We start from the raw sequence: 22,710 nt of genomic DNA, 5'->3' as shown, positions 1-22,710 counted from the left end.
TCGGCCGCGTAAGGGATGGAAGCACGCACGTGCGTTGTAAGCGGCTGTTGAATTCCATTTCTCGCATCCCTTGCTCGATACCTACTACCATTACCTTGCCTACCTGCACCAGATGAAGGTACAGTCAGTCTACTGTGCACAGTCGACATGTTGTGTTGTCGGTACGGTACAGTACGTGCCTTGCGATACCCAGGCCTCTGCAACCATCTACCATCACGCAACCACCACGACTACCCTCAGGAAAACATTACGACCACTATCACAATCACGACCACAATCACAAATACCATCAGGTCTGCCATCAAAACTCCCATCACGCTTCGCTTCACCCATCACTATTTCTTGCCCCAACCCCCCCGGTATCGCTGACCCGCGCTTTCTTGAGAACCGTGGGTTGGCTAGCATTGACTGGCATGTGGCCAAAAGAGCCCTTCGCCGAAGCAGCTGCCTAGGAACGTGCCAACCAGCTTGAACGCGAGCGAATTGAAATCCCATGCCTTGAGCCGAAAATTCACCACAGTCCATAGCCGCAGCAATATTTCGAGAAGAGAAACCAGAGATCAAAGATGGAGCTGAACGTGCGGAAGCTGTGGGAGCATCCCGACCCCCAGAGGACAGCAATGTGGCAGTTCATGCAAGATGCCAACCGAAAGTACCATCGCCAGCTCGAGGTAAGCAACGCACTCATGACGCACCATTTCAATGGTCGAAGGTGACATCTCATTCGTTGCGGAAACGCCTTTAGACGTTTGACGACTTGTACCGGTGGAGCTGCCGTCATCGCGGCGAGTTCTACGGCCAGCTATGGGAGTCCCAACGCTTCATCCACGAAGGTTCCTACACCGAGGTTGTCGACGAGTCCGTTCCCATCTCCATGCTCCCCCGATGGTTCGCGGGCATCCGTCTCAACTGGGCAGAAAACTTTCTCTGGAGCGGCGACGGGCGGGAGGGATCGGCACCAGACACCCGGTCCACGCTGCACAAGGAGGATGGCAAGGTCGCCCTCACCGAGGTCCGCGAGGGAAATTCGGAGATCAATAAGGTGACTTGGGGTGAGCTGAGGCGGAGAGTGGCCACCATGGCGAGCGCCCTGCATCAGAGGGGTCTCGGCGAGGGCGATCGCGTCGTCGTCGTCGGCGCCCACGCGGCCGAGACGCTTGTCGTCTTCCTCGCCACCACCTGGCTGGGCGCCATCTTCAGCAGCAGCTCGACCGACATGGGCCTCGGCGGCTTGCTGCAAAGGACCGTTCAGATCAACCCCAAGGTAGGTGGAGGCAACTGTCCCATGAGTGCTCGCCGCCTCGTTCGCGTTTGGGCTGGCGGGTGGAGATATTACGTTTGTCGACTGATATGGCATACGCCCATCACTTCATAGTTCATCTTCTTCGACGACGCAGCCTTGTACGGCGGGAAAATCATCGACCTGCGCGAAAAGATCGAGGGCATGGTGGACGGCATGAAGGGCTGCGACCAGTTCCAGCGCATGGTCGTCATCCCACGCTTCCCCGACCGACCCTCCGACACGTCCGCTCTGCCGAGGACGGAGAATCTTGAAGAATTTCTCGAGACGGCAGCACAGACGCCGCCGCCCATTCGTCGCATCGGCTTCCAAGACCCCATGGTCATCTACTACTCCTCCGGCACGACCGGTACCCCCAAGGCCATCGTTCACGGCGTCGGCCCCCTGCTGCTCAGCACGCAGAAGGAAGCGATCCTGCACCGAGATCTCAAGCCGCAAGACGTCGGGCTGCAGTACACGACAACTGGCTGGATCATGTACCTCGCCAGCGTCGCCCACATGATCATGGGAGGTAGCGCCGTCCTATACGACGGCTCGCCGTTTCTTCCCGACCACGCCGTGCTTCTGAGGGTGGCTGAGGAGCAGCATGTGACGATCCTGGGCGTCAGCCCGCGCTGGATGACGGAGCTGATGAAGAGAGGCATCATCCCCAAGGAGGCGGCAAACTTGTCGAAGCTGAAGGCGGTAACGAGCACCGGCATGGTTCTCCCGGACCAAATGTTTCACTGGTTCTACGACGTCGCCTTTCCGCCACAGGTGCAGCTGGGCAACATGTCGGGAGGCACAGACATTGTAAGTTTTCCCCCCGATCGCCCGGCTTCTCATGCTGCCGCCACTCAACTCGCTTGCCGACCAACCATAGGCCGGGTGCTTTGTCCTGGAGAACCCTCTCATGCCGGTCCACGTCGGCGGCTGCGTCGGTGCGTCGTTGGGAATTGCCGTTGCCATCTTCGATCACGATCTTCCCGAGGGCAGCACCGACGGCAAGCCCCTGCCAGATGGCACGCCAGGCGACCTCGTGTCGACGGCCGCTTTCCCCAACGTGCCGCTGTTCCTCTGGGACGACTCCCGGCCGGCGCCGGGAGCCAAGTACCGTGACGCGTACTTCTCCCGCTACGGCAACGTCTGGGCCCAGGGCGACTTTTGCGTCCGCCACCCCAAGACGGGCGCTCTTTTGATGCTCGGTCGATCCGATGGCGTGCTGAACCCGAGCGGAATACGGTTCGGCAGCGCCGACGTCTACGCCGTTCTGGAGCGCTGCTTTCCCGACGACGTGGCCGAAAGTCTCTGCGTCGGCCAGCGACGGCCGCGGGACATGGATGAGAGGGTCGTCCTGTTCTTGGTGATGAAGTCGGGCAAACGGCTCGACAAGAGGATGGTGACGCGCATCAAGGCCACGGTGGCCGAGGAGTTGACCAAGAGACATGCGCCCCAGTATGTTTTTGAGGTACCCGAAATACCAGTGAGTGGTTACCAAGCATCCCATAAGGCCACACAACCCTTGGGCTTCATGGCCCCATGCGCCCTCCCCGATGGAGACCTCATGGATGCAGGATGCTGATCATGACAAGGTCACCGTCAACGGAAAGAAGGTGGAGCTGCCGGTCAAGAATATCATCTCGGGGCGAACGGTGAAGCCGAGCGGGACGCTGCTCAACCCCAACAGTCTTGGCTTCTTTTACCAGTTTCAGAAGATTGAGGACTTGGCAGAGCCGCAGGCGAAGCTGTAGTGCGGATAGGATGGAGTCACGGATCTGGGCACATAGGTATCGTTCATTTGCTTGCTGAAAAAAAAATGAAAACATGGATGGACGGCAGGTAAATACAGGTACAGCGTAGGCGAGACGGCCTTGCAAACGCCAACTGCGAAGCATCAGCCCACATGTCACAGTCTCATGCGTCTGCTTCTTCCACTTCATGTTTGTCACTTTGGTTTTACTTGTCCATTTCACGCCATTAGATGCCCCCAGTTCGTTCCGTCGTCTTCCTCTCGGGAAACTTGCCATGATAGATGCCGTATCTCCAGATCATGTATCCAACCATGCCACCGACGCTGCCGAGACCCATGGCACCAACGAGGGCCTTGTACCCCAAGGCATTCACCTTGCCCGTGCCAATGGCGGCGGCAGCGGCCGCTCCCATGCCGACGTACGTCCAATCGTCCGTCTCCAGCTGGCCCTCGTTCTCGAGCAGACGCCAGCTGCGGTCGCGCCACTCGATGTCCTCGCGGCCGTGCATGCGAGCGACGAGGGCGACAGACGTGAGGCCGAGGCCCACGAGACTTCCCGTCACCGAGGCGCGGAGAACCTTGGCCGGCAAGGTACCAGGCCGTCGCAGCGACGGGATGATGTGGCGGGCCGTGGCGACGGTGACACCGACGATGGTACCTGTCGTGACGGCGCGGGTGAGCACGTGCGTGGTAAGGACGGTGCGGGCCAAGGGTTGGTCCTCAGCGTAGGCAGTGTGTGGGAAGAAGCGAGACATGCTGACGGACTCGAGTAAGGATCCGCTTGACTCGGCTCGGGTCACAAAGCTGCTGCAGGGACGAACGGAGGGTTCGGGAGCGGGATGGCTGGACGACCAATTAACAATTCACACAGGTGGTGTTCACGGTGCTCGCATTCGGATCGGATGAGTCGACGGATGAGGTCGAAGGATGAGTCACGGAGCTGAAGGTGGACGTGAGCTGGAACGCAGTGTGCGGTAGAGATGATGTTGGAATCAGCCACGGATGCTTCGTGTTGGACGGCATTTTGCCACTGCACGAGTAGATGCCATACAAGTGCTGTACGTTGGCCGTCCGTACTGTGGCTTCCTGACATAAACAAGAGCTAATTATCTATCTACGTACTCCGTACTCCGTACTTACTCCGTACTCCGCATAAGCACAGCGTTCGCTAGCGCGGCTGGAGGCAAGTAACTTTGGGCAGCACGTGACTATCATACGTAAGCAGGCCATTTCCCACTCCTATAAAGTCTCCTCGAAGCCCCAACCACTTTTGCTCTTTTCTTCCTTTCTTCTCCATCCGAGTGCACGGGCGTTTTCCTTCTCCGTGAAGCGATAAGCTGAGAGAGGAATTTTGCTAGTTGAAAACTATTTTTGACCACTTCTCATTGGGTTCGCCCGGTGAGAGAATTTTTGGAACCTTTCTTTCATTGCGTACCGGTTTCGCGAAGACCGACGTGAAGAAGGAAGTGGGAAGGTGACGAGGATGGAATATGCAGAAGCGGGATTTTCCTGTTCGTTACGTGGAATCATTACAGTGGCCCAAGGAGTCCTTCCCGACGACGGAAGGGGCATTGTGTTTCGAAGAGTTCGCCTGGAGGAGCATACTGTATTGTGCGGCGTGAAAAGGCAAACAAATGGTGAACTGCCCAAATGTTTACCCCCCCCCCCCCCCCAAAGATCAAGTTACGCTTCCACGCATACGCGCTGTTCAAGTGTCCGCCGTCCTACTCCCAAGGTGCGCGCGTAGCCCTGTATCAATGTTCAGTACTCCATCATATCGTATGACTATCTGTAGTCGGTATTACCGATGCAAACCCCCATGACTCCGCGGTCACGATACAGCACAGTAAATACAAGTTTTACAGCCTTGGCGCACGTTGGCAGCTGCACGTCCTCCCAGCTATTGGAGGTTCCCCACTCACTCACAAAATCCATGCTCTCGACAGCCATCTCGCTCGCGGCGGCGGCGGACGCTTATCGCTTATCGGCCCCAAAAAATTTACCATCGCCGCATCCGAAATCCAGACCACCACCTACTCCGTATTACTGTTCACGCTGCAGGTACGGTCAAAAAGGATTCCTCGCCAAGTTTCCGAATCATCCTTCCCTCCATCCCTCCGTATTTCTTCGGCTCGCCATGGCGCCCACGAGGACACGGACAGTCAAGAACAAGCACGCGGCGGCCAAGGGTGGCAGCGGCGGTGCTGGTGCGGCAGGGGACAAAGGTGGCAAGCGATCCGCCACCGGAGCTGGCGTTGTCAAGCGCAGGACGGGCAAGCCCAAGAGCGGTCCCCCGCCGTCGCAGCAGGTCAAGGAGAAGAACGCGGCGGCGCTCGTGAAGAAACCCAAGAAGAAGGTGTACACGGTGGAGGAGCTCAACATACCGACGCTCAACATGATCACGCCCGTCGGCGTCGTCAAGCCCAAGGGGAAGAAGAAGGGCAAAGTGTTTGTCGACGACACGGTACGTCTTTTCATTCAGCTCACCCCCTCATACCGTCGTCGCCATTCGTTCTGACCTAGTCCGTCCTTACCGCCCTCGCAGGACAGCATGAGCACCATCCTCGCCATCGTGCAGGCAGAAAAAGACGGGCAGATCGAGTCCAAGATGATCAAGGCCCGCCAGATGGAAGAGATACGCGAAGCGAGGAAGATCGAGGCGGAGAAGAAGGAGTCCGAGAAGAAGTCGAGGCTCGAGGACACGAAGCAGTCGCTGCGGAAGAAGAGAAAGAGAAGGACGACGGGCAAGGACGACAAGGAGGAGGAGTCGATCAAGAGCCTCGCCTCGGTCGGCTCCAAGGCGATCAAGGCCAAGAAAAAGGTCGCCTTTGCGTGACGAGCGAGCCCTCACCCCTCCCCGGAATCGACAGTTTGTTGGCGTTTGATCGGCATTGTACGGCGCTCGGCGTTGAAGCATCATACCTTGGGCGGCAGGGAAACAAGAATATGTCCATCTGTCTATATTTCAAATTCACCTTGTATCTGTCTGTCGGAAGTCGCAAGTGGGAATGCAATTGCATGTCAATATATACCTACAGTTCGGCCTTGGCCACTTTTCACCGCCTTCTGCACCCGTCGTTCCCCTCATCCGTCATTTCGGGCCCTGCTCTTAGCACGCCGAGTCTGCTGTCCAGTCCATGTGCACGCCTGCTCCCGGCATCAACATCATTCTCGCCCCCGCGCTAGTCCTTGCTACGCCTCATCTTCGTCCTGAATGAAGAGTTTTCGCCGCATCGGCTGGTAGTCGGCACCGGCCGACACTTTCTCTGTTGCCTGCGCGTCGGGCTGCGGCTTGAGGCTCTCGAGGTCGACGTTCCGAGCAATGTGATTCAAAAAATTGCACACCTAGCGATTTGGCCGTCGCGTCAGCGGCTCTTGCTCGCATCGGATACCGGCGGATGCTGGACCTACCGGTCGCTTGTGCCATCGGGAGCCGCCGGTTTCGAACCAGCAGAGATGGCCGCCCAAAGAGGTGGTGATCATGACTGTGTTTGGATTCTGCCGGAACTCCTCGTACGGGAGGGCCTCCTCGACGGCGATCTGCATCCCGAGTCAGCCTCGTGCTTATTTTCGGCGGGGGAGAACGAAGACCCACGGGGTCGTCGGTGGCCTGAATCGCCACAAAGGGGATCCTGATTCCGAGCACGGCGTCTGTGGATGATGCGTCGCGGTAGTATGCGTACACGGTTGGGTAGCCCCAAGTAGGGCACCTAGGGGCTCCTTGTCAGCGGCGCCAACCTCGGCTGCGCCCGGAGAACGTACTGAACTTCCCGGTCAAAGTCGTGCAGATACTTGGCATTTCTGATGGCCGCAAAGTCTAGGTCGGTGTGCTCTTCCAGTTCCTTCTGGTGCGAGTTGACGAGGGTCTTCATCGAAGCTAGCGATTCTCGTCAGCTCGACTCGACCGACGGTGCGTCGTCCCGTCGCAGTGGATGAAAGACTGCATTGCATGGCTCGGACTCGGAGGGTACGTACAGCCCATCACGCGAAGGTAGACCTCTCTGCCGATGAGGCTGTTCTGGAGAAGCTTGCTGGAGACCTCCAAGTTGAACGGGTTCGAGCACACGACGGCTGCCTTGAGCAAGCAGTCGGCGCCCTCCTCGCCGCAGTACTACGAGTAGCCGTCAGCGCCAGGCCAGAGTGCGGGGAGCGGATGCGGCGTAGGGGTAGGCAGGCGTGGGTGCAAGCGTGGATGTGTATATTTCTTACGTTGGTGAGCATGTTGGCGCCGAGCGAGAATCCAACGCCAAAGAGGGGCCGGTTGGGAAACTTTTCGTGCAGCCACTTCACCGTCTGCGAGATCAAAGGTCAGTCTTCCATCACCATTCGCCTTTCTGGCGCGCAGCCGCGAGGCAGGTACCTGACGGATATCCCACGTCGCTCGAGCGTTGTACAGGACGCCGGTGGTGAGGCTGCTCATGGCGCAGCCTCGCGAGTTTACGACGCAGACCTCCCAGCCGCCCTCTCCGATCAGAGGGGCGATTACGTGTCGAAGATAGACTTCGTGAGAGCCGCCCGAGAGGCCATGGAGGACAACGAGCATCGGCTTGCCGTCGTCGCCGCCCATGTTGCAAAACTGCTCCTCCGAGTAGTGTACCGTCCGAGGCGGCAGGGAGTCGTCGACCTCATCGAAAGGCTCGACGGCAAAGTCGACGGCAAACGTTCCATGGTACGTCTTGTGGTCGGCATGGAACACCCTGCGACGATAGTAAACGTGGGGTCCGTGAGGCTTCGTCGCCGTCCACATCGTCTGCACGTGGCCGTTGAACAGCAGCGGGTTGAGATAGCACGGCGGCGTCGTCTTCTCCACAATCTTTCGAAGGTCCGTTTCGCTCCCGTCCTTTTCCCTTAATTTCCTCGGCGCCGGCGCGTGCGTGAAGCGAATCTTGGCCTTCCCCAACCACTCCATGGTCAAGGATGCAGCGATCGGGAGCGAGAAGCAGGTGCACAAACTGGAGCCCGGTGCGACGGACACGGGGGAGGGCAGGCAGGAATACGAAAAGGGGATGCCTCCTGTCGTGTCCGTGAGGCGGCGATTTTAGGGAGTCGAAGGAGGACAAAGTAGCATTACAGCCAGTTGGTTGCACAGAGTGAGGCGGAGAGAGAAAAGGTCAAGGAGCGACGAGTATGAAGGAAGATTTGGATGCAAGTACATTGCACATGATGGAATTAGTACTGCAGTAACCATTCCGAGGGGCACATGCCAGAACCGTCGGAGTCGTCACGCCAAAGATAAACTCCGAGAGCCCCGAATTCAGCGTAATCAAGCCTTTATCGGCCTGGGACGGCATGAGAAGGCGTGGGAACGAGGCTTCGACCTCGTCGAACCGGAGCATTTCGAGAAATCCGATCTCCGACAAGCTGCCATTGTGGGTCGAGCGCCCCGTACGGAATAGTCCAGTGTTGATTGGGTGGCAGTCAACGTTGCAGTTCACTGCTGCTTGCATCATCCCTCCCTAGTGCCAATAGTGTCTCTGTGTCGCCATTGCCTGCTAGGCTGCCGTGCAAGTACAGTAAGTACTGTGCAGTACTTACTGTATTATTACGTGGACATGCGACTCCTCTCCGCATTCACTGTACAGGAAGTTAAGTAGACTAAGTACTGTACTGTACTCCGTACGTGTGGACTCTAATGGGTAAACGATGCAGAGATGAAATATTGTGCTCTGAACTCCGTACTCCATACGAATACCTAGTATCTACAAGGATAGAAATGCACACGGAAGAGGCACAAGAGCAAATGGGAGCACACCTAGCATTGTCCAAGACTGATCACCTACAAGTACATGTGAGTGTTCCTTACCATACCAACACATTTACAAGTACGCCACTGAGAAGTACTTACAGTACAATGCAATACCATGCACTACGGAGTAAGTATACCGTAGGTGTACATGTGCAGCGCAAGTAAGTATTTACTGTATTCAGTGATTACAGTACGGAGTACAGGTACAACTACAGTAAGTACTTACAGTAGTTACTGAACTTGCGAACTTGCACATCTGCTTTGATGAAAGCGTCATTTCGGAGCGGCCACCGTCCCGCAACCGCGCGCCCACCGTCCAGTGTCATTCGCTTGGCTAAAATCCGGCACCGCATGGCGCGACTTCTTGTAGGTTCCGCAACGCAGGTCACGTGTCGCCCATCGGGCTGCGCTGTCCACCTTCGTTTTGCTTCGTAGGGCCGGCTCGGGCCACACAACACCTCTCATCAACGGAGATTGTGTCAATGTAATCCGCCACCGCCAGTAGAGGATCGACGTCCTGGACATCACCAAGGAAGAAAGAAACCCTCTTGGAATGGACCAAGGCCCTCGCGACTTCGGCCCATCATGGCCCCCAAGCCCTGCGTGCGCTCGGTGAGGGGAGCCGGCAGGCTGGCCAGTGCGGAGCGCGCGCTGTGACGGCTGCTGGTCCGCGGAACCTGGCGGTGACCCTGCCTGCCACCCGCCGTTCGGTCAACCAGCCGCGACCGCCCCTCCACCTATTTACCCATTCAACCATTCACCCATCCACCAACCGTGATGGCGACAGGGCGGCTCATGCCATCGATACCATCCATCATCCATCCGGTGCCGTTCTTGCACCGACGACCGGCCGCTCGTGACGCCGCGCGTCCGAGAGTACGGTAACGGTACGACGCGCGCGAGCCCGTCGGCCAGCATGAAACATATCCATCACTCAGCAGCACACCGACGTCGAATCCTGCCGACGCACACGAGCAGCCGTGCCTGCTTTTCGCCGCCCCTACGGTCTACAGGTCCCGGCCCGCGGAGATGATTACCCGAATCTCCTTCGAGATCCTTTTCTGTTGCTGTCGTGTCCCATGTTCCCTTGCGCCGGGATACTTGGCCGTGCCCATATGGCAGGCAGGCAGCTCGCGACAGCGTCAGGACGACGGGCATGGACATGATTTCCACGCCAACTTGCACACGCGCAGCGGCCACCCCTACCCCCGTGAAGTGATGGCCAACCCTCGTTCGGCCGAGAGCGGGCGGCATGGTGGCGGGTCGGTTCCTTGCTTCGCGGCGACCACTGGTGTCTGGGTTCCTTGTTGATTCATCACCCGACTCGCCACCTCCGGACTATCCGCCATCTGCCATCTTGGGAAGCTGTGCACGCCCCCCGGTGGGAGAAGGACGACATCACGGCACGGCACCGGCATGTTTGAATGCGTCCAGGCTGCACGGGCAGACCAACAATGATGCCGAGGTGGCCTAGGCTTTCCATCACTGACTCGGGGCATCACCCCTGCGGTGCGCTCACCCCTCTACCTTGCTGAAGCCCGCGCCGTTGCGGCTGCCGCAACGATGTCGAGCACGATGCGGGGGCGAGGATTTGCTTGGGTTGTCGTAAGATCCGCGAGGATTCGTATGTAGTGCGCTCATCCGTGTGGCTGTCGACGCATGTTGGTTTGGACGCAGCTGGCCGGACACGCGCTTTCGCAACCTGGTTTGCCCGCCAGTGCGCAGGGGGGCTCGGCCGCTGCCTGGGGGGGGGAGGGGGGGGCCTCCTGGCTGGCAGAACCGTCAGCCTCACGCATCACATGACGAGTTTGCGAGGCTGCTGCGGACTGCAACTGCAGGTGCTCGGAATACCGGATCGCGAGCCTTCAGCGAAGCAGCTGGCGCACGCCTGGTTGGGACGCCTGGTTTGGGCTCGATTTTTGGCACTCGGTCGCCCGCACGCCTTTTTGCTGCACTGCTTGGCTTGGCTCGCCTCTACAGTACGCAGTCGCTCGCCCTCCAATCACGCTGCCGTCGGCGTGGCGGTAGCGGCGAGGTCACCACCAAACGACATCCGCCGCGCTGCACGCTCATTTTTTTTCCGCTCAGCCTCACGACGCACGGCGCATCTTGGTACGGGGTGGATGACCACGGCTAGTAGGCGCCCTCGGCTGCGCGTCATCTCTGCCAAGTGTGCTTTTTTGCATTGCTTCTTTCGTCGCCTGAGAATCGAGCGGAGGCCGAACTGGGCAGACCAACAAAGCACCCCTCCCCTCCCCCTTCCGACGCCTCGGCTAAGGTGCGGCGAATTACCACCCCCAAGACCGCTAAAACTCTAACCAGGGTACGGCTATCACTCTTACTGTGTGCGGTGTGTTTACGGTTGCGAGCATCAACTCATTTGACAACGCCTCCACTTTTGCCGTCAACATGTTGCCATGAGGGACGTGGGAGGAAGCGACGACCACAGAGAACGGGCTCGGTCTGGCAGAGGAGAAAGGTCCTCGGATCGACCGAGATTCTCTTCCAGGGAGAGCCGCCGCAGCCCCGGCCCCGACGAGAGAGCACGCCATCGTCACTCGACCTCTCGGCACGCCGAGCACGAACGACGACGCTCACGAGACCGCTCGCGAGACCGCTCGCGGGACCCTTCGCGGCATCGCAGCCGAGACCGCCCCAGGCACCGTCCAGCCGAGTCTTCGCGTCGGGACACGGATGGCGGCGACTTGATTCCCCGGTACCGCACCGACAAGCTGCGCCATTCTGACGACCACCACCACCACCACCACGACGGCCGCTCACGCTCGCGACGCTCACGCAGCCGTGAACGCGGCACGACCAGCCCCCCCTCGACATCCAAACGCCATCGGGACCGCAGTCGCACTCCCGACCGCCACCACAGCCGTCACAGGAAGAGATCCAAGAGATCCCACAGCCCCTCTCGACGCGACCGGGACCGGGACCGCTCGCGAGACTCCTCGACGAGGCGGAGGCGACATTCACCACGCGACCACGACAAGGAGCCGTCACACCGCCGTCACCGTCATTATTCACACAGATCCTCCTCGCCGGCCCAAGACGCCGGTTCTCGTCACAGGCGAGAGTCGGACTCCACCTCGTCCGCGAGACACGACCTCCTCTCGCGGCACTCTCATTTCCGAGAACGAGACCGAGATCGAGAGTCGCGCTCGAGAATCGACACGCTCCCTCCTCCTTCGTCCCGCACCCCATCACCGGCTGGCCGTCGACGTCACGACTCGTTCCAGCTTCCGCCCGCCTCATCACGCTCTACCCAGCCTGGTCAGGCATTCGGCGCCGCTGCCGAGGCGGACCGGCTTGGCATCGATTCTGACCGCCCGCCACCATCGCGGCAGGCACCCCCGCGGTCACCAAAGTCCCACCGCGAACGCAGAGGCCCGCCGGAAGCAGCAGAGGCTCATTATTCGTCTCGTTCCGAGGCGGACGACAAGATGGCCTCGCGGAGTGGCTATCGCGGCGGCCATAACGCCGTCTACGCACACAAGTCGTACTACGGAAACGATGCTCGTGGAGATGCCCGCGGAGATTCTCGCGCCGATCCTCGGGGGGATCCTCACGGCTACGAACCTTCTCCCCATCACTCGTACCAAAATTCGCCCACGAGATCGCCCTACGGTGCGCATCGAAGCGGCTGGCAAGGCCAGCTATCTCCTCCGCAGTACGTCGCCGGCCACCCCTGGCTCGGGACCCGGCGTCCAAGTTTCGCTAACCGCCACAGTCAAAACGGCCCCCCGTACCATCACGGCCACGGCAGTTTCGCCCCGCCGGACGGGCCCTCCGAACACAGTCACCAGCATCATGCACGATCGCCGCCTTACCCTGCACCGTCGGGTCCGATGCAGCCCTACGCGTCGGGCAATTATCGTGGAAACCACCGAGGCAGCTCCTTCCGTTCAAGCTCCTTCTCCGGACGCGGCAGCTATCGTGGCTCGGGGCCTCCGCATGCGCAGTGGCCGCCTAGGCCGCCACCTCCCCCCAGGGACGTCGACGACCCCCCGGAGCACAGCAACGGCCGGCGGCAGAGTGCCGCGGGACGACTGGATGGGGCCGACGACGCGGCCGCGGAGGGTATGGACGTCGACGCGAGCGCGGTCGAGCCGCCGAACCACGCGCCCGATCCGGTCGGGAAACCGGAGCGAGAGGTGCCTCCCGTGACCCGGCCGTCGGGTCCCAGCGCCGCGTCCTCACTGTCCGGCAAGTTTAGCTTTTCGTTCAAGCTGTCGTCGAAGCCGACGCCGACGGCGCCGAAGCCCGAGATCTCCCAAAAGTTCAACGCGGTGCCGCAGAGGAAAGATGCGGAGCCGAGGGATGACCGCAGCCGGGAACCTCCTCCCGGTGCCCCGACGGAACCGGCGTCCGTTCGAAGCCGCTCCGAAGCGAAGAACGGGCCCGACGGTCCAAGGTCGGCCGCCCCACGCACGCGGATGGTGAAGAAGGTGGTGCGAAGACCCAGGCCCCGGCCGACGTTGGCGGCCGACCTCGCGGCCTCGACCTCTGTCTTCTACCGAAAGCCGGGCAACGAATCCGTCGTCGGCTCGGGGACGTACGGCAAGGTCTTCAAGGGCTTGAACGTCTACACCAAGGGCCTCGTCGCCCTCAAGCGCATCCGGATGGAAGGGGAGCGGGATGGATTTCCCGTCACGGCCGTGCGGGAGATCAAACTTCTGCAGTCCCTCCGGCACACCAACATCGTCACGCTCCAGGAGGTGATGGTGGAGAAGAACGATTGCTTCATGGTGTTCGAGTATCTCTCCCACGACCTCACCGGCCTGCTCAACCACCCGACCTTCACGTTGGATCCTGCGCAGAGGAAGCACCTTGCGAAGCAGCTCTTCGAAGGCCTCGATTACCTGCACACGAGAGGCGTCCTCCACCGGGACATCAAGGCGGCCAACATCTTGGTCAGCAACGAAGGGATCCTGAAGCTCGCCGATTTCGGTCTCGCTCGCTTCTACGCGAAGCGGCACCAACTGGACTATACCAACCGCGTCATCACCATCTGGTACCGCTCGCCGGAGCTGCTTCTGGGCGAGACCAAGTACACGGCAGCCGTCGACGTGTGGAGCGCGGCCTGCGTCATGATCGAGATCTTCACCCGTCGCGCCATCTTCCCCGGCGACGGGACCGAGGTCAGCCAGCTCGACAAGATTTACGGCATTCTCGGAACGCCGAATCGGCAGGACTGGCCGGCGCTCGTCGACATGGCCTGGTTCGAGCTGCTCCGGCCGACGACGAAGCGGAAGAATGCGTTTGCCGAACAGTACCGGGACAAGCTCACAGCCGCCGCCTTCGACCTCCTGTCGTCCATGTTCCACTACGATCCGGCCAAGCGACCGACAGCGGCCGAGGCGTTGCTGCACGACTACTTCACGACGGAGGAACCGCTGCCGAGGCAGGCGATCGAGTAAGTGGACAAACCCGGCTGCGCCGTGGAGCTTTGCTGACCAATCCTCCCAGGCTCGCCGACATCGACGGTGACTGGCACGAGTTCGAGTCCAAGGCACTGCGCAAGGAGAATGAGCGGCGGGAGCGGGAGGCTCGACGAGCGGCCAAGGATGTCACGCGAGACAAGGACAAGGACAAGGACAGGAAACGTGGCGCCGATGGCGGCCATGGCCGTGAGAGGGAGCCCAAGCGGGTTCACATGGACGATGAGGCTACATGAGCACCCGTGCGGCGAAGGACGGAACAACAACCAGCTGGCGAATCCCTAATGGTGAGGAGTGAGTGGGTTGAGAGGCATGGAATGATGTCGACATCGTCATGCACGCGGGCTGGGACCTGTACCGATACGTAGCGAGATTGTCACCATCTCCGTGGTTTGCGACCCTACAGTAGCCTGTAAGAAGCGTTCGGATGAATGGAAAAGTCGTTATTATCCTCTACGGATCGCTGCCACGCCGACTGTGGATATCGGCATCGGGACGAGGCTGAGAGCAACGGGACGAGACACATTCGTTGGCTTCGTCAAGAACTGCTCTCTATTGGCGGAGCCGGTCACGACGTACTCTACCCTACAGGGTGATTCCTGCCTCCAGTTCAAGACCTCCTGCATCACTCGACGATCGCACTTGCCCACTTGGCGAAAGAAAACAGGTAGGGAAGGAGGTACTCAGCGTGACCAGGCAACCCCAACCTCCCCCTCTCCCTCCCTCCAAAAAACGTACCACCTCCCTCTCCATGGGGGACTCTCTGATTCAGACATTCTTTCTCCCTGGTGACCCACGAGCAGGAGCAACAGTGGCAGCGAAGCCGACGCCGAGGACGAAGAGAAGCCTGATGACGGTCAGGACGAGGTACGTGCTCCCGCAGCCGAAGTCGTCGGCGGTCCAGCGGGCGGGGGCAAGTCGATCTTGACGAGCGAGGGCAAAGTAGATGCCGCTGAGACCGGCGAAGTCAGAGAGCAGTAGAGCACCCTGCAGGATACGCCAGACGACAAGGTCGGACGAGAGGCGCGGTACGAGGGCTGTAAGGACGGCGATGGCGATGGCGAGCCCCCCTGCTTGGTGGAAAAGGAATACCTGGTCCGGGTCGTAGACGGATGATGGTGCTAACGCCTGCACCGCTGCCGTGGGGTCCGCGAAATTGAGGTATGCACCATAGAGCGCCGTGAGCGGGTCGAGGTACTTGAAGAAGAAGACGTACGGCCACGGCACTACGGCCGTCGAAGCCATGGTAGGTGGTGATGTTGACGAGGATGGCATGGTGCCTGCTGCTGATGGATGGACAGATGCCGATGATAGCTCCGTCGCGATTCCTTGTCAAACCGATTTGCTTCCGAGCTCACGAAAAAAATCGGTCCGTCGAGTGTGGCAGAGGAGAGGAGAGGAGAATGAACAGCGCCGGTTATTTAATTTGCTCATCGCCAAATACTTGCGCGTGTAATCGGCCGCGTGAAGGTTCCGAGACGACCGACAGCTAAACATTCACGATGGAGCAGGTAAGACATCAGACGGCCAATACGCTTCCATTGATAGGTCCCGGCCTGGCCGCCTCAACTGTACATGTATGAACTACTGATGACAGGTTGACGCTAGTCACACATCAACCGCCACATTCAAACGATTCGAGCCATTCAATCATCGCGTCGAACGGGGTGGCAACGGTTCTGGTTCAATCTCGTCGACAGATTGCAGCGACAACTCGACGCTGTCCGATGAAATGACTACATCATCCTGCCACTGAAAACATTCAAACTCGTGCATGCCACACCTCTCGTTCAGCATGCATTGCATCCAACCCACACGCATACATGGCCCGACGTATCCTTGCCTCACTTGTCGAGCCCGGCGACGGCAACGGCATTTCCCTTGGTGCCCGTCCTCAACAAGTGTCGTAAGCTGCCCTCGGCCCGTCCCCATTGCTGCGTGGACGATGCCCAAGGGACCCAGCCGCTCAGAGAAGCGAGCAAACCGGTAGCGGAGACGGTGTCGACTACGGTCGACACGGTACCCGGTGCTTTAGTGCCGCCGGCGGTTGGCGTCATCTCCTTGACATCCCCGGCTGCCGTTCCCGTCCGTAATTCCAGCTGGCTCAGAGATTCTTGCGGGAGCGCCGGATCGCTCACAAGGCCGGCGGTTGGCGTGCGCGGACTGCTCGTCGTCTCTCCAGACCGAGGGTTCTGCCTCGTGCTGTCGATGAAGGCAAGGGATGCCGACGGCCTTCGGTTGTGGTTCCTCGTGGCCGCCTCCCCGGTCTGCGAGCTAGCCTCGTCGAATGTGCTCCGGGAGGAGGCCACGGGCGACGTGTTTCCCGATTCCTTCCTGGAAGCTCGGCCGCGGATTTCGTCGGCAATCTCGGAAGCAGACTTCTGCCTGGACCTGCCCTCGTCCGACGACCGGCTTGAAGACATGATGGTCTCGAGCTTGCCCATGGCCCGGCTGTTCCTCCTAGCCGGCTGCCTTCTCGCCCCCCTCCGTCCCACGGTTCGGTCGTCGTCGGTGGACACGACGAGGAGGGTCGGTCCCTGTATCCCACGGCTTTGCTGCTCCGTGTCGGCGAGGGAGGTTCCGGGCCCGTGTGGGCTGTAGTGCACCTCGTACTGGTTGCTCAACGAGTATCTCGACCTCGCACAGATTTCGGCGATCCGATCCAGATCTGCATTGATGTCACCTCCGCCAGCGTGGACCTCGATGCCGGCCATGAAGCTTTTGAACCGAAAGGCCTCCACGGGGGGCAGCCAAGCATCCGGGCCGTCGTTGGCGGCCGACGATTTCTTGGCACGCGCGCCAGCCATGGTGGAGAGGATGCCATGTCTTGCCGATGCGAGCTTGCTCGCGAACGGCGACCTCGGTGCGAAAGGGTCGGAGCCGGACACGGTGGCACGAACGGTGCTCGTTCGGGCCGTGCTTGCCGGTCGGCCGGAGACGGGCGGGTGGTAGCTGCGGACGATGACGGGCTCCGAGTAGGTGCTGCTCTGGGCGCCCGTGGATTTCGCGTACCGATGCCGGCTGGGGTAGTGGTGGTTGATTTCGCGGAGGGCCGACGTGCAATGCTCGGCGGTCGAGTCGTCGACGGGGATGGGCCTTCCCTCGGCGGTCGAGGGCACGAGGCTCGTGGAAGAGAGGTTGGCCCGGAAGGACGGCATGAGAGAGGAGAAGGGAAACGGCTCTCGGCGAAGATGACGGCGGGGGCGGCAGGGCGGGGCGGGTGACGACGACGACACCGAGGGGCGGACAGCCTGAGAGCGAGGGGTGACGGAAGGCGAAGACATGCTGGCCGAGGGGAGGCGAGAGGTGGGAGGCGCAAGGCGACAGGTTTGGGTTATGTACTCGAGTACGCGCTGTGCAGGTAGTCGGTAGTCGGATGTATCATGCAGCTCCCCAGTGACGGATGAGGGGGGCGACGATGGGAAAGGATATCGTCTCCGTCCCACTTTGGCGGTAAGTGACGATGATTCGCAAGCGACGATGCCGTCTCAGACCATGGCTTGCCAGCCGAGATGCGGCCGGATGCAGAGGAGAGATGCAGCGGAGGAGAGATGCGACGACCGGCTCAACGGCAGTGGACGAGCGGAGGAGCGTTGAGCGTCGACAGCGTAGACGGTCGAGGCTGCAGGGCGATACTGGACTGGTGTGTGCTTCGAGAGAGCAGCGACGTCGAGACGATGACGGCGAGGAAGAACGGGCAAGCAAGCGAGGCTCGCGGCGAGACTGGCTGGTCGGAGAGGTGGTGACGGGACAGGCTGGCCGCCGTGGACCGGGCAGAGGAGGCGGGGGGGCTGGCTGGATGCATTTCGTGGCTGTCCTGTCGGCCGCATGTTGGCGCCCTCAAGGTTTGTTCGGTTTGTCTGCCATCGTGCCTAGACGGAGGAGGGTCCAGCTGGCCCCTGGACGGCGGCGGCCAATGACGACCAGCAGGCACTGCTCCGCGTACGTGTACGCATCCCGTGCGTTGGCTGCCGTTGCTGGATGTCTTGGTCCATCTGCATTGCATGTCCGAGGCCAGAGTGACATGGAGGGTCGCGGCGAGCACAGCGTGTTCGCCCAGCGTGTGAGCGCTGCCGAACAGTGCTGCGTGCCAGTGCGGCGTGCTCGTCCAGCGTGCTGGTCCAGCGCGTTGGTCCCTGAAACTTGGTGCCATTGGCTGCCAACCCACATCGACGGCGGGGTCGACGACATGACGTGGACGGCTCCCGTCGACGGTAGCAAGCCTCCTTCTCGGGAGTGCCATCATCGCCCAGCTGGACCCTGGGCCTGCGCTGGCCTTTTGTTCATTGGCGAGAGGCGATGACGAGCCGAAGGCGAGCACAAACGAAGCGCATGCTCACACAACACACAAGTGCGCCGATACGGCCCGACGACAATGATTCTCCGCATGGGACCATGCAAGCGGTTGGCGGACGGACCAGGCTGACAGATGGTAGTGGGTTCGACGAGTCGACGTTCCGATCCGACGCCGTCGCCGTCTCGTTCAACCTGTTTGCTTCCCGCCCCTGTGCCGACTGCATTTGGATACGGCTCTCTGCAGTCGCTACTCTCTGATACGGCTGCAGTGACTGTTTTGATTGAGCACAGCCTGCGGCGCTCGCTGCTCCCCGAAAGGGTTGCGTGCAATCGAGGTGCCCATTCGGACAACACCGCAGAGCATGATGTTTCTTACGGTGAGGGGCAGCTTCGTCAGCTTGTCAGCCTGCTGAGACATACATACCTGCTAGTACCACATGTATCAAGCTGGCTGCACGGGGGTGCGGCGTACTGTACTCCGTACTTGCATGTGCGAGTCTGTGCATTCAGTAGGTGTCGTGAATACTTGTACGTGCCTATTCCTGCTGGCCATTCTCGCCAACGCAACAGCCTTGCTGCCCGCCATGCACAGTTAAAAATCTAGGTTGAGGTATCCGAACGCGTACGCAACCAGCCAACCATCGAGCCGCATCATCATCAAGGTTGCCGGGCGGCAAGCGTAACTTTCCATGCAAACTCGCTGCTGCCGTTTCAGCCTGGTGCCCGTTTCGTGCCAAGCGATTCCCGCGTCGCCACACCGCGGCCGGCCATGCGTCGGTCCATTCCACCCATCGTCGTGGCGGGCCGGCGGGACATGTTCGGCCCTGCCGAGTCATCGAATCAGGCACCTGGCGGCACCATGGTGCCGTAGCCCCGGCCGCCCGTCTGGACGTTGTCCGAGTAGACGCCGGGCGCGGGCGCGGTTGGGAAGCGGCCCTCGAGCGCCTGCTCGCGACGGTCGTAGTAGACGTACTCGATGTAGAATGCGTGGATGTGACCGGGGAGGTAGCCGAGAATCGTCAGGCAGATGTTGATGAACAGATCTGTCCGTGTCAGCGACAGACCCCTGCCGGCCATGCTACCACTCGCCATCGGGACGCACCCATGCCGCATCCCGCCACCGCCCACACGCCGAATGGAGGGACTATCGATTTCGTCAGCAGATGCTCCGCATCGAGACCGCTCGCGAACGCCGGTGTCCATACATAGGATGGTGATGAGAACGATGAGAACGGCGGAGACGGCACCCATGATGGCGGCGGAGTTGGCGGGAGTATGCTGTGCTGAGGTATATCAAGTGCGAGGTGCAGGGTAGTCTCGTATCGAGGTCGTTACAGGACAAGATCGCGGTCGGTGGTACTCCACGGTCTAGGCGCATACGAGTAGAGATTCTGCCGAATGGTACGAGTTTGGGAAGGGAAAGAAGCCTAGAAATGGATGGTTGTGCGAGAACGTGGAGGATATGTCGCTCGCTTCGTCGTATGGGCATTACGTATTGCTGGAAGCCGAAGATGGCAGGCAGGCGTCGAGGACAATGACGCGGTGGGGTTGGTGACGCAACGAGCCGTGTACCAATTACAGCACGTATTGCCGTGTTAGCACCTGCAAGTAATGTGCGTGTGCGGATACACTTGCACTTGCATGTACCGTAATACTTGTACTTGGGTACTTGGCATGTACTGTAATGCTTGCGCTTGGGTAATACCTACAGTACCTAGTAGGTACTGACTTGGCATCCAGTGTCCTGCAAGTACTTGTACACAGGTGCCTAGCAGTGAACTCCGTCCACTGTACTCCGTTCGGAGCACCCCGTAATACGGAGTAGCTACCAGGTATCAATACAGCGGAGGAGGGGATGGTGGTCCAAGTACTTACGCGTATGCTTCGTGGCTGATGCGGTCAGCACTGAAGCGTCCAACGTCGGATCGATGGACAGGCGGAAAGCAGCAAGAAGGGTCACAAACTTTCACAGTTGTCGATGAGAACGCGGCCACGCACCCATTCAACTTTTGCCCAAGCAACACCGATCAACGAGCGTGAGGTCCCCAGCGAGTGCGGCGTGCAGCAAATCGCCTCTCGCCTGTGCGCGCAGGTGCGGTCACGTCAAGTACGGCCCGAACACGCCTGGCTCACTGGATGGTGACGCAACGACGGGTGTCCCTGCAGAGTGCTCTGCTTGACCTTGGCCTAAATATAGTTGCCACCCCGAGACATCGACAAGCACACGTGCTCGAACGGAGAGTTCCGTCGACTCGCTCCGAGACATGGAAGCGCGCCGGACGTCGAATCTTTCCGTGCAAGACAGATAGCCACGAACGGCGTGCCGCCCTGCTCGCGACGACGACCCGAGGCAGGCGGAAGAGGGACAGGCATGGCAGGTTGGCCTCCTCCGTTGGAGCCGGTTCGCCGTACGGACCATGGCTTTCGGCATCCCGGGGACGACGTGCGTGACGCATCCTACCCATGCTTGCCGCGAGGACAAGTGGAACCGGGAGCAGATGGCTCGGGTGGGTGCGTCCTCGGCTCTCGATTTGCTCGCAACTGCCTGCCTGAAACGTGCGTGGCCGTGGTGTGATTCGACGCATCGACGACCGCCGCTCACCCTCTCCCTCGGTGCGAATGAGCTTGAGGGGGACGGCTCGGATTCGTGCTCGTGCAGATGCAAGCCTCCCGCCAGGGTCACCTCAGCGCTCTGCTGCGGGCCTCCAGCCGGTTCTCTGCTTACGCGGTACACATGCGCGTGGACTGTGCAGAGTTCATGTAGTTTGTGCCTCGTAAGTAATTGAGCGTAGGGAACAAGTAATATATACTTGTACGGAGTACGGAGTATGTGATGTTGGATTCGCACATGTGTCTAGTCTATAAATACTACAAGCAGGTAATACTTTAGGTATTATGTACAGTAGGTACTCTACTCCGTAGGTTAGTACGCAGAAATACTGTAATTACAACATTATAATAGACCAACACGCACCACGGAGTACTGTACGTACAGTTACCGTATGCTAGTTGGTTAGTACTCCGTGCTATGAACTAATTACTGAGGAAGTACTTAAGTACTATGGTAGGTACTAGGTACTAGTACCTAGTAGTGCACGCAGGCACCCGTCTGCTGCTACTTGTGTGCACTCACTGTCGGGTAGCAGTGCGCAGGTGAGTACAAGTGCCGGCATGTGCAGCGTCAATGTACTGTAGGTATACGTAGAATCAACCGTACTTACAGTATGCAGTAAATTGGCTACCAAGTACTCCGTACTCCGTACACTCTTCCTTGGTTGTATACTTCCGGAGGAGTGAACTGCTCTAGGCATCCTACCTCGATCGAATCACAATGCTGGTATGCAAGCACAAGCAGGTACGTGGTCCCCCTGACAGGACGTACTGTCATTACGCTGGGGCCGTTCGGGGTGCTGAGGATTGGGACCTGAGCCGGTGCGAATACAGTACGTGTACATTGTACGGTAGGCCTGATTACGGCACATCTTCCCCCGTACTCCGTACCTACTTACTTGCAAGTACCTACTGTACTCCGTACATGCGAGTGATACACCAGGCAGTTGCTGCTCCTGGCGGCGCTGGGCATCTCACTGTCGCGCCCAGGCGCGGCTCTGATTCGCATCCCGTGCACTGTGCGTGCTCAAGTATGGCATGCTAATGCAGCACAGGGTATTACTATAGTACCTGTTGCTACGAGCTGCCGAGATAGGTATTACCTCGTACACTCGCATTGAGCTCGTTGGTAATACCTTGCCCTCGCTCCCCGATTGCAGTGCATGTACTCCAGACTCCGTGGCGGCGTTGCAGAAACATGTGCAAGCATCAATACTTACTACTCCCTACAGGTACATTGATGCAAGCACTAATAATTGCCGACAGGCCTGGTATGCGGACGTCCATGCCGGATGTTGCTTCTCGTCTTGTGTCGCTCGACAGATCACCATGTACAGGTAATGCTAGCATGGTACATGCATGTCGCGGTAGGTGTGCCGTGGAAAGTCCAGCGCGCAGATTTGTATGAGAGGAATTCTGAATCTCGCCGAGGTACCGCTGGGGGAGGGGGAGAGGGAAGAACAAAACCACGACGACACTTCCCTCCCTTCCTCCTCCGTACGGAGAGGGCTGCCCGCATTGTCGAACCCGGCACAGTGCTGGACAGTGTCATTTTTACGTCACAAGATAATTCGAGCACACA

The 22,710-nt window shown here is 59.6% G+C and overlaps 10 protein-coding genes across 10 annotated transcripts; 3 read left to right on the top strand and 7 right to left on the bottom strand.

Moving 5' to 3' along the window:
* Window positions 1-566: 566 nt before the first annotated feature.
* DCS_02637 (acetoacetyl-CoA synthase) lies at window positions 567-3,030 on the top strand (the record flags this gene model as incomplete). The annotated part of the gene is made up of 5 exons (XM_040799964.1): window positions 567-671; window positions 746-1,264; window positions 1,376-2,092; window positions 2,163-2,734; window positions 2,790-3,030. 5 exons carry the CDS (start codon window positions 567-569, stop codon window positions 3,028-3,030), a joined length of 2,154 nt encoding a protein of 717 aa, XP_040660847.1.
* Window positions 3,031-3,256: 226 nt separating this feature from the next.
* DCS_02636 (uncharacterized protein) lies at window positions 3,257-3,784 on the bottom strand (the record flags this gene model as incomplete). Its single annotated transcript, XM_040799963.1, has 1 exon — window positions 3,257-3,784. The coding sequence occupies one exon, from the start codon at window positions 3,782-3,784 to the stop codon at window positions 3,257-3,259; it is 528 nt and encodes a 175-aa protein (XP_040660846.1).
* Window positions 3,785-5,166: 1,382 nt separating this feature from the next.
* Window positions 5,167-5,865, top strand: DCS_02635 (uncharacterized protein; the record flags this gene model as incomplete). Its single annotated transcript, XM_040799962.1, has 2 exons — window positions 5,167-5,493; window positions 5,575-5,865. 2 exons carry the CDS (start codon window positions 5,167-5,169, stop codon window positions 5,863-5,865), a joined length of 618 nt encoding a protein of 205 aa, XP_040660845.1.
* A 356-nt stretch (window positions 5,866-6,221) lies between these two features.
* On the bottom strand, window positions 6,222-7,938 carry DCS_02634 (uncharacterized protein; the record flags this gene model as incomplete). The annotated part of the gene is made up of 7 exons (XM_040799961.1): window positions 6,222-6,374; window positions 6,441-6,569; window positions 6,625-6,739; window positions 6,792-6,906; window positions 7,005-7,140; window positions 7,239-7,322; window positions 7,390-7,938. The coding sequence occupies 7 exons, from the start codon at window positions 7,936-7,938 to the stop codon at window positions 6,222-6,224; spliced, it is 1,281 nt and encodes a 426-aa protein (XP_040660844.1).
* Window positions 7,939-9,705: 1,767 nt separating this feature from the next.
* DCS_02633 (uncharacterized protein) lies at window positions 9,706-10,029 on the bottom strand (the record flags this gene model as incomplete). The annotated part of the gene is made up of 1 exon (XM_040799960.1): window positions 9,706-10,029. The coding sequence occupies one exon, from the start codon at window positions 10,027-10,029 to the stop codon at window positions 9,706-9,708; it is 324 nt and encodes a 107-aa protein (XP_040660843.1).
* A 1,163-nt stretch (window positions 10,030-11,192) lies between these two features.
* On the top strand, window positions 11,193-14,458 carry DCS_02632 (Protein kinase-like domain protein; the record flags this gene model as incomplete). The annotated part of the gene is made up of 3 exons (XM_040799959.1): window positions 11,193-12,451; window positions 12,512-14,197; window positions 14,251-14,458. The coding sequence occupies 3 exons, from the start codon at window positions 11,193-11,195 to the stop codon at window positions 14,456-14,458; spliced, it is 3,153 nt and encodes a 1,050-aa protein (XP_040660842.1).
* Window positions 14,459-14,990: 532 nt separating this feature from the next.
* Window positions 14,991-15,497, bottom strand: DCS_02631 (uncharacterized protein; the record flags this gene model as incomplete). The annotated part of the gene is made up of 1 exon (XM_040799958.1): window positions 14,991-15,497. One exon carries the CDS (start codon window positions 15,495-15,497, stop codon window positions 14,991-14,993), a length of 507 nt encoding a protein of 168 aa, XP_040660841.1.
* A 569-nt stretch (window positions 15,498-16,066) lies between these two features.
* On the bottom strand, window positions 16,067-17,506 carry DCS_02630 (uncharacterized protein; the record flags this gene model as incomplete). The annotated part of the gene is made up of 1 exon (XM_040799957.1): window positions 16,067-17,506. One exon carries the CDS (start codon window positions 17,504-17,506, stop codon window positions 16,067-16,069), a length of 1,440 nt encoding a protein of 479 aa, XP_040660840.1.
* Window positions 17,507-17,710: 204 nt separating this feature from the next.
* Window positions 17,711-18,052, bottom strand: DCS_02629 (uncharacterized protein; the record flags this gene model as incomplete). The annotated part of the gene is made up of 1 exon (XM_040799956.1): window positions 17,711-18,052. The coding sequence occupies one exon, from the start codon at window positions 18,050-18,052 to the stop codon at window positions 17,711-17,713; it is 342 nt and encodes a 113-aa protein (XP_040660839.1).
* A 1,306-nt stretch (window positions 18,053-19,358) lies between these two features.
* Window positions 19,359-19,769, bottom strand: DCS_02628 (uncharacterized protein; the record flags this gene model as incomplete). Its single annotated transcript, XM_040799955.1, has 1 exon — window positions 19,359-19,769. The coding sequence occupies one exon, from the start codon at window positions 19,767-19,769 to the stop codon at window positions 19,359-19,361; it is 411 nt and encodes a 136-aa protein (XP_040660838.1).
* Window positions 19,770-22,710: the final 2,941 nt, after the last annotated feature.

The sequence above is a fragment of the Drechmeria coniospora genome, chromosome 01, assembly GCF_001625195.1.
Source record: "Drechmeria coniospora strain ARSEF 6962 chromosome 01, whole genome shotgun sequence".
NCBI classification, from domain to species: Eukaryota; Fungi; Ascomycota; class Sordariomycetes; order Hypocreales; family Ophiocordycipitaceae; genus Drechmeria; species Drechmeria coniospora.
Note: the sequence above shows the minus strand (reverse complement) of the source record. Positions and strands in the feature narration are given on the sequence as shown.